Here is a 10,775-nt window from a genome sequence, read left to right as displayed (position 1 = left end):
ATATATATAAAATCCATGTCTCTCGATAAAAATAATGAGAAGCTTTTCCAGTGATACCCAAAAGTCATGCACCCCATCTGAGAAAAGTTTCCCCAACGGCCTAGTCCAAATTCTCATTAAAGCATGCTGTTTGTCAATGAATACGTACAATGTATATCATATTATACGGAACGATGGTGGAGCGGTTAGTGTGCCCGGATCTCCGAAGCGGAAAGTCCGGGTTCGAGTCTCGGTTAGTACACCGATTTTTTTCGCCCCCTCCAGCCCACCCAGTAGTAATGGGTACCTGACTTCAAGTTGGGGAAGTAAAGGCGGCGTGGAAAGGAACTGGTCACCCTACTACAATATGCCGAAGACCCAAGAAGGTGTCTCACTAACAAGGCAATCCCCAATGTCCTGATCGGATGTGGGAACAACTTTACTTTTTTAAATATATCATATACACGCCCAACATGCGCCCACAGATCTCGTTGAGACGACAACCATGTTACTAAACATATCATATACACGCCCAACATGCGCCCACAGATCTCGTTGAGACGACAATCATGTTACTAAACATATTATATACAAGAGAAGTAGAACGGAATTCTCATCGAAATCTTTAAGACCACGTTACGTTCCTTATTTTGAGAAAAGATGGGAAAATAGTTCTTAAATCTTGGAGGTCCCATACACGTTAAGGGATGGTGGGGCACCTAGAAATCGTATTTTGGGGTCAAATTATGCAAATTGGGGTTATTGCATATTATAGTAACTGGATATTTCTGAACAATATACAGAAACGTATGAAAACCTTGCTACACCCAAAAGCTGTGTTGTTGTTTTTTTTGTGGTTGTTTTTTAGATATTTCTGCGACAGTAAATATTTTCCAGCCTTTTCTTACCTTCATCGGCTGTTTTCTCAAAGTCGTATTTTTTCACACATTATCCCACTTTTCTGCCGTTTCTTGTTCAATTTCAATGTAACTTTCACAGGATACAAACACCTAGTTCTAAATTTTGGCATGTTGAATTTTTTTTATTAATGGAGTAGTTTTTTTATTTATGGGCTCAGAAAGAATGAATTTTCCTTTTTTTTCACTTTTTTGCAACAGGTCCACGTCAATCAATGGATAATATTTAAGTTATTGGTATTATTTTTTAAAGAATGTTCTTTTGCCTTACTTCTGATGAAACTCCCCCCCCCCCTGACAAAAAAATACATACCCCATCTATCTTGCATAGAAATTGAGAAATTTGTGACTGAAGACTGGAGAAGGTGGGAGTCTTCTGGTGTGAAAGGTCAAATTAGCGAGTAAATGGCCAAAGTTTGGTTATTTCCAAAGCTTGAGTGAGTGTCATTGAAAACTGCAGATTTACATTTTCTCTGCCTTTGATCAACTGTTTTCTATCTATATAGTAAAATTCACACAAAAACGTGTTTTTAGAATGGACATAACAGGCATTGCCCCCCCCCCCAAATCCAATACAAAAAAACACCAAAAGAAGGGAGTTTAAAAAAAATTGTCAAACAGTAACAGGTGAAAAAAAGTCAGCTTCTTCAATTTATTATTTTGGCGAGTACCTTTTTTTAAAGTAAAGGGTTTTTTGGTTGTTTTTTTTATAGTAGAGGGTTTTACGGCGCTCGCAACTGCATAAGGTCATATGAGCGCCAAGGGGTGGGTGTCAACAGAGAAGTCTTTACAGGGAATCAGACTTAGACTGCTCACCTCTCTAGCTTCAACAGCACAAAGTCTGCTTCGACTATCAAGGCACCCCAAAATAGCAGGTCACAAGGGAGTGACAAACATACAAAGAAGTAGAGGAAAATGACAATAGTAAGGATCAGAAGAGAAAAAGCAGCAGTTCCCTGTTGTAGATTAGGCACAGTTGTGAGCGTGACATGAATGAGCCCATTTACAATTCTACTATGCTTGAACGAGATATGTCCCCTCTTTGGGAATGGCCTAAAGACACTACAGTCAGTGTGCGCCCCAGTGTACATGAAGGAGAATTGAACGAGGCAGAGGACGATGATAACAGATTTATACGTATTACTTTATTTATCATTGATTTTTAGTTCATGCGTTCTTCTTCTTCTTTCATACATGAACAAACACAAGGACGACTGAAAGACAATAATTATATTCCTCTTCGTTTAATGGGAAAAAAATTCAAACATTCAATAAATTCAAGGAAAATAAACAGGGTTATTATCAAGAACATAAAAAAACATCAACAAAAACAGAACAGTTACTACTACATGTATAAACATGCCAAATGCGCCATCATTCCAAACACAAGTTCTCACAACCAAGACTAATCAGAGGAACACATGGTGAACAGAGCACCCATGGACACACGCACACTCACAACAAACAAAAGAATCAGCAGGATCCCAACTTTTAAGCCGGATTGGTCAATTGTTCATTCAATTCAAAAGAATAATCATCAACTCACTAAAACAAAATTCGAAACATGCAAAAACCATTGTAAAGGCTGATAGGTAAAAGAATCAATCAAAACAAAACACCTCTCTTTAGAGTAGAGATAAAAACAAAAAAACAAAAAAACAGCCAAAAACAGCCAAAAACGGAATAGCTAAGTTCACATTTTGTCTTTACAAATTATTACGGACATATATGAAACAATAATAATAAAAATTTTAATAAGAAGAAGAAGAATTAATCATAAGAATAATTAGACACACAAGAAATTCAAGGTATTTTTTTCAGTTGCTTAAAAAAAATTTTTTGAAGCAAAACAAAGTCATCTGCCTTGTCAATATGAAAGATGCTGCAAGACTTTACTTTTACTTTACTTTTCCGATCCAGCGAACATCTGAGTTCTAGCCCTTTGGCCTGAAACTGCATGACATACGTTCTAAAGGCATACTATTCGGGAGCTTTGAGTTATCTTGCGCTAGCTTCATTTTTTTTTCAGACTTTAACGAAAATTGTAGCATAACAAACCATCTGTTTTCTTAGACCTAGAGTAAAAAAGAATTATAATTCTACATTCACTACGTTACTTTCTTTTCTTCATTAATATTCTAGTTGAAGACTAATGCAGATAACTAATTCAGGTAGCTGAAGGCCTCCACTCATAGGTCTTACTTCTTTCTTTTCCCTGTTGTTTCCGTCTGTCTGTCTTGCTTTTCCCCAGCACTAAACGGCAGTGATATAACATTGATGTAGATCTCGATGTGTTTACTAAAACAAAAAAAATAACAAATAAAAAAATAAAAGAAAAATATTCTAGTTGAAGACTAATGCAGATAACTAATTCAGGTAGCTGAAGGCCTCCACTCATAGGTCTTACTTCTTTCTTTTCCCTGTTGTTTCCGTCTGTCTGTCTTGCTTTTCCCCAGCACTAAACGGCAGTGATATAACATTGATGTAGATCTAGATGTGTTTACTAAAACAAAAAAAATAACAAATAAAAAAAGAAAAGAAAAACAGGGAGCCTTGCTTTTCCCCACCACTAAATGGCCATCATTGTGTCAACGTGTATCTGTTTGCTAAAATAAAACAAATGAACAAACAAACAAAACCACCCAATGCAGACAGTCAACTTGGAGCACACTGGGCAATCTTTCCCCCATTGGATTGAACTAGCGTCTTCAGCAGGTACAGGCGAAGAACCTAACTCTTACAACTCAGACACCAGTATATTCATTCATCAACAAAATTGTTCTTTCATAATTATGAAACAGACCAAGTCTTTCAGACAGTGACACTATTGGTAGATGACAGTGTCTCAAGAAGACAAGTAGTAAAGAAAACTGAACAAAGTATCTTAAAATAGATTTGAAATACAAAGTTCTCTTTTATAATTGACAAAATTGTATTGCCAAGCCTCAAAGTCAAAGGGAAAAACACAAACGAACAAAATATCTTTTAAGATAGCTTTGATATACAACGTTTTCTTTTAATTGATACCATGCTAAGCTTCAAAGACAAACACACAAAAATATTCCTTCAGAAAACTTACAATAAGCCCACATTTTAGCACCATGGACGTGGTTCAGGTCCATCAATGAGCAATTTTTTTAGTCTTTTAAATATGTAAGTGTTTTTAAGTCCCCATCGACACAATTAAGGAAGCGTGCTTTCACCCCGCCTGTCAGGGCCAAACCAGGCTGAGAGTTATGCAAAGTCCCAGCAGAAAGACCAAAATACAGTATAACACGAATAGCTCGAATTCGTCAGGACTGGCCTCAGTAGTTCAAGGGATCTGTAATTCGAGGGATATTTTACAACGATTAAAAAAAAAAAATAACAAATTCAAAACGAGACCGTAGGCACAGTTCGGCGGATGAGTGATTCCGAGTATTCTGTATTCGACCTATCCGTGTTATACTGCACTGTAATTAAAATTATCCCCAAACGGGAATTAAACTCAAGTCTTCTACAAGTCACAGCAAAGCACCTTACCACTACACAACAGATGCTGGAAGTGGAATCAATGAGCAAAAAAAGAAACAAACTGGAACTTCTGCTGCTGCAGGCAAAACAGTGATAAGGGAATGCAAACAGTTCAGGGGTTACCTTCTATAGCACAGCTTTTTTCAAATCAAAGTCAAGAAGGCAAAAACACAGTAACAGAACAAAGTGCAGGTCTCGAGGGAAACTATTCAAAGTGACATAATTTTGCAAATTTTACAGAAGGAAAAAAACTTTCTCATTTTCAACAGAACGCAATTCTAGGATCAAAAACTCACATGTAGAGTAGAAAAAACAAACACAGGCTCATTTTGTAAATCGTTTTCTAATCCGTTGCTTTCATTCTTGTTAAACCAAACAAAGTATCACTTTGAATACTTTTCCTCGGAACAAAGTTTGAGGAAAACTATTCTCTAAAGCGGAAATTAGAATAGATTCATTTGCTTTTGGCAGAGCCATTAGAGAAGAAAAGTATTCCAACTTAAGCACAATAATTTTCTTCAGTTTCAACCACCGGTAGCAATTTTTGAAGTGGGAAAAGTATTTTAACAGCCACATAATAATACTTTTCCTCAAATGTACTCTCAAGCAGGAAATAGAATAATTTTTCTCTGGGCTGTAACTCAGTCATTTTAAAGCTATGTTTTGACACAAGTTGCATCCCTTCTCGGCCGATATGTCACTTAGAAGAGTTTTCCTCTAGACCCGCGAAATGTGGTTCAAATAGTATAGAGTAAGCTATATATATATATATATATATATATATATGTGTGTAGCTAGAATAGGTTGGGTTTTTTTACCCCCCAAGAACAAGAATGATTATATTATTTATATTTTTTATTTATATTTCAAGTCTTAAAAGCACCAGCAATACCTTTAAAAAGAAATTAAACTATAAATGTTTTACATTATACCTATTGAAACAATTTCGATCATGATAGCCCATTGCTGAAACTGACAGTAAGAGAGGTTAGGAGGAAATTGTTAAAAGCTTTCAACACTCAACATCACAGCGGCAATCTCTGAAAGAACACGTAGAAAAATGTCAGTTTGATGATAAGAAAAATCAACTAAAAGAACATAAATTATGGCTTGAATTTGGCCATAATAATGTGCAGTACATGATATGATTCATTTCTACACTCTACAGAGGAATAAATACTATCATCTCATTCACACACTTTTAACTCCATGACCTTTCTTTCTTATAGTCATCTCATCAAATTCTCAATACAAATCATGAAATGTGAGGCGTACTGACAAAATGAGTTACTTCTCGGATTTTAGCCTGAAAATAGACATGTCAAATTTATAGGTTGACTTTTTACAATTTATTTGTATGAAATGACAAAAGACATGTTGTTAAGCTTCAAGAGAATGGCATTGGTATACAATCTATAAGTATGACCATTGTGTTGGTTTTCAGATAACATCTCCATTTGTGGATTGCGAGAAGCAACTCATTTTGTCAGCACGCCACACAAATAGTTATGGTGGCCCCACCACAAGCCCATTGGCAAAGTGCTTACCTCTAATGCTCAAGTATACGGGTAAATACAACCCCACCACCACACTCTCGGATAGGGGATAGGACACTTGGAGAGCTGTAAACTAAGACATTCGCATCTCCTCCACCCCCACCCCACCCCCTTTTTTTTCTCCCCATATCCCTACCTGAGGAGAGTCAGAATTTCAGAATTAAGCATCCCCAGTCTTCTCAGATAAAGACGAAAACTGCAGAAGAAATAAGAGATAATTTCACACATTACAACTCCTACTCCTTGGCAAATGAAACTACAGAGAAGAGCAGGGTGTACCTATGAAGGCAGCCCAGGGAATATTCTGAACCAATCCAAACCCATACTGTCTGTACTAAGGTCAATACTAATACTTGAAAGGACCTAAAAACAACATATGCCTACCTGAGACATAAAGGAGAGATGAAGGACACCTCTTTTACTTTAAGAAGGAAAACTGGCCATGAACGAATGAGGGAATCAGTCATTGGGTGGCTTGTAAATATCTACACTCTGCTGACCCTGAGATCTTGAGAGAGAACATAGATACTACAGGAAGGGAGAGTGAAGGAGGAGGAGGAAGAGGAAAAGGAGGCCGAGAAGGAGCACAAGAATGAAGGGGGGGGGGGGGGGGGCGAAAAGGAAGGAAAGAAGAAGAGGAAGAACAAGACCAACATGATAAAGAACAAGAAGAGATAATACTGACAGGGACAAAACTGAAACAAAAGTGAAAGAATAGGAAAAGAAAAAAATGAGGGCTTTTATTACTTAGAACAGAATTTCTTAGCATCAAAATTCAGGATAGAATTTCTCAGCACAAAAGTTAAGGAAAATTTCTTTTTCAAGTAAAAGAGCAGATATGGTACAAATGTGGGTAGTTAACTAGTTGGGAATTTTTTCTGGTTTTTTTAAACATCCCAGGTACAAGAAAGAATAAACAGTCGCCTACGGATGAGTTGAAGTTGTCCGAGGAGTGGGGGAAAAAAAAAAAGGGATCAACTCATCTGAAGTTCAACTTAACCGTTGGGACCTGTGAAGAAGAAGCGGTGCGGGGACCCGAGAGAAAGATCAACTTAACCGAAGATCAATTCAAACAAGTTCAACAAAAGCAGAGTCGACTGTATATGTATGTATATTTATATATTCTCTTTCACATATGCATTTTCTTCCTTTTTTTTTTTTTACATCCTTTACTCTGTGCATACATCTCATCCTACCCTGGCACTGTCATTGGCAATACTTATAAACACATCTGTAAGAAAAGCACCGAGAAAATAACCAAATTCTATTTCAATACACACAAAGACATAAGTATCAAGACATTTAAACGACATCACAAATTACAGAGCTGATGATGAGGAATTTTATTACTTTTAAATAAGGGTTGAGGTACTCGGCAGAACACAAGATGGATACAGAATTAAAAATGAAAAATATATGATTAAGTAAAATATGTTTGCAACGACTATTATATCATCGTCCACTTGTAAGATACATGTATCCGTCTTACTGTTGTACAACAAGCGGACAATGAAAAATGATAGTCCAGTTGAACACACAACCAAAAAAAAAAAAAAAAACCACAACAAAAAATCCTTCAAGTTGTTTTTAACACCTGAATGTAAGTATAAATGGTCTCTCAATAACGATTTTTGCCGCATTAAGTGCTCAATCAGCTGTGCTGTAATGGAGGTAAAACTGCCGTGTCAAGAAGATATTATGCATACAGCTGATACATACACAAGAACACGAGCACACACACACACACACACACACACATGCAACACACAAATACACGTGCAAGTCATATGATTTCGGGACTGCCAACTAGACAGGAATGTCCCCTTTTAAAAAAAAAAATAATAATTTGTTGATATAAACGGTCATCGCTGTGGAAGATGTGCAGTCAACATATTGTTGATATGGTGCTTTCTTGCTGAACAACATTTTGTCGCTTCAGAACTATTTTGTCCAAAATGTACTCAATAATAATAAATGACATTTACATAGAGCTCAACCTCGATTAGAGTACACAGGCTCTGAGCGCTTTACAATACAGTACAACAGTAACATAAAACGACTTTGTGTTTCGACTAAGAGAAAATCACTCCAAATATTCTTTCTTTTTTTTTTTATAGTACAGGGTTTTACGGCGCTCACAACTGCATAAGGTCATATGAGCGGCATGGGGTGAGTGTCAACAGAGAAGTCTTTACAGGGAATCAGACTTAGACTGCCCACCTCTCTAGCTTCAAAAGCACAAGGTCTGCTTCTACTATCAAGGCACCCCAGAAATAGCTGGTCACAAGAGAGTGACAAACATACAAAAAAAAGTAGAGGGAAATGACAATAGTAAGGATCAGGAAAGAAAAAGCAGCAGTTCCCTGCTGTAGATCAGGCACAGTTATGAGCGCGACATGAGTCAGCCCATTTAGAATTCTACTGTGCTTGAACGAGAAATGGCCTAGAGACACTTCAGTCAGCGGCACTGCCCCAAGGGGGTTCCAAATATTCATCTTATTACTTTACTTACTTTCGTAAAGAGACGCTTTGGACAAAACAGTTCTGAGGTGACGATTTTTCGCATACGGAACATAAATGCAGATGTTTTACACGCCCATCGATATTATTTACACCATTAAAGAGGCCGGCTGCTTCGATCCAGCCAGCCAGAGCCAACCCCGGCTGAGTCAGTCTATATTCTAGAAAGAGAAGAGGAAAAAAGAAAGAAAGAGAAAAAAAGGGAAGCTTTTTCCAAAACCACAAAATGCATTAAAAAAATACCAAAAAACTTATTGGTCAGTGAGCAAGAAAATACAATAAATGCATGATAAAATACAGAAAATATTTTATTTTCACCATATGGCATATGTGTCAGTGCATCAAACAATTAGATAATATTCCTCAAGTCTAATTTGAATATCATCATTTCAGCAAAACCTAACTAAAAAAAAAAAAAAAGAACAAAAATCAAACAAAAAACCCCAAAACCCACCAGAAAATCAAGACTCACATAAAAGGCAAATCTACACAAATCTCCAAATAGAACTTACACCCTTTGTGTGCATTTATCAGTGCCTTGAACTACATGGTAAGTTGATCTGATCACTTTACAAATATGGACACATGATGTTTCTACGTTACATTGCACTAATTTGTTACTAAATGGGATTACACCAACAGAATTGAGCAAATTACCAAAAATTAAAACTGACGAAAAGCACAGAAAAGTGAAAACAGGCTTCAAAATTTAAAAAAGAAACACCCCTCCCCCTCTATTTAAAGTCATTCTTTATTTTCTTTCTCATTAAGTTGTTGATTTTTTTACCTTTCGAACTGACTGATAACTACTTGTTTCTTTTTCAAGTTAATTTAGACCTTACATATTACACAAAGTACATTTATTTATTCATAGTTTTGAACCCCCCTGAAGTCTAATACCACTCCACAAGCGGGCGGTTGGAGGGCGCCACTTGCTGGTCTTACATTTTTGTTTCTCTCTTTATTTCTGTCTGTCTTGCTTGTCACCTGCACTATGTAACTGTCATTGTATCAGAAATCTTTCATTCAATACATTTTGTCAATAACCATTTACTTAGCCTTAAAGTGGTACATGCAAAATGAAGTTGGAAGACATCTCTCTCTCTCTCCCTCCCTCCCTCTCTCCCACTCTCTCCTAGCACACATACAACTACAACACCAATCTTCTCTCTCACCCTCTTACTCACACAAACTCACACATATGGGAAATCAATGTGTAAAACACAAGAACAAACTCACATTCACCAACACACACACACATATACACACACACCCACATATACACACAAAAAACCCAGCACAACAACCATAATCATTGCGTTGTTCACACACACCAATTTCGATGCCAATGAAATATTAAATGTCTATCTCACAATGGAAATGATCCAATTTCTCCTTTCCTATCCCTCCTCCTCCTCAAAACCCTGGCAAGGTAGGAACATTATCATCATCATCATCATCAAGTCATGGTCTTGACAGCGGCACTCAGCCAGTAGGAAAATAATCATGTCATGGTATTGACCTATGCACCCAGCCGCATACATTCACTTCAAAGCGTTGACCAGTGCACTCATCCTGTAAACAATCACTTCACAATCTTGACCTCAGCAAACAATCACTTCGATATCTTGACTTTATCTCTCATCCCGCAAACAATCACTTCATGATCTTGACCTCAGCACTGTAAACAATAACCACTTCCTGGTCTCGACCACTGCACTGTTAACAATCACTTCAAAGTCGTTAACAATCACTTCATGGTAAAAAAACAATCATTCCATGGTCGTAGACAATTACTTCCTGGTCTTGACTTTATCTCTCGTCCCGCAAACAATCAGTCCATGGTCTCGACCTTTTCTCTCATCCAGTAAACAATCACTTCATGATCTCCACCTTTTCTCTCATCCAGTAAACAATCACTTCATGATCTCCACCTTTTCTCTCATCCAGTAAACAATCACTTCATGGTCTTGACCTCCTCACTGATCCTGTCGTAAGCCTCCAGCATGACATTCCTCGTCTTCTCTGTGAGGTCAGTCACGTCCTCGGCGGTCAGGCCGGTGGTGGGGATAGGGGGGAGAACCTCGACCAGCACTCTCCCTGAAACACAAAAGAAAGCAAATTGAAGATTACAGGCAAGGGGGAAAAAACACCACACCATAAAGAAAGCAAATTGAAAAATACAGAGAAGGAAAAAACACACCATAAAGAAAGCAAATTGAAAAATACAGAGAAGGAAAAAACACACCATAAAGAAAGCAAATTGAAAAATACAGAGAAGGAAAAAACA

General features: G+C 37.2%; 1 protein-coding gene across 1 annotated transcript in view; it reads right to left on the bottom strand.

The window, feature by feature from the left end:
• Positions 1-8,775: 8,775 nt before the first annotated feature.
• LOC101860005 (1-acyl-sn-glycerol-3-phosphate acyltransferase alpha) overlaps positions 8,776-10,775 on the bottom strand; it is a gene marked incomplete at its 5' end in the record, with an annotated part of 9,416 nt that continues 7,416 nt past the window's right edge. Inside the window, 1 exon segment of the mRNA XM_005093268.2 lies at positions 8,776-10,585. Within this exon segment, the coding sequence (XP_005093325.2) occupies positions 10,443-10,585 (143 nt within the window).

This window comes from Aplysia californica, unplaced genomic scaffold (assembly GCF_000002075.1).
Source record: "Aplysia californica isolate F4 #8 unplaced genomic scaffold, AplCal3.0 scaffold00061, whole genome shotgun sequence".
Lineage (NCBI taxonomy): Eukaryota > Metazoa > Mollusca > Gastropoda > Aplysiida > Aplysiidae > Aplysia > Aplysia californica.
The sequence above is the reverse complement of the archived record's forward strand: the minus strand, read 5'-3'. Positions and strand labels throughout refer to the sequence as shown.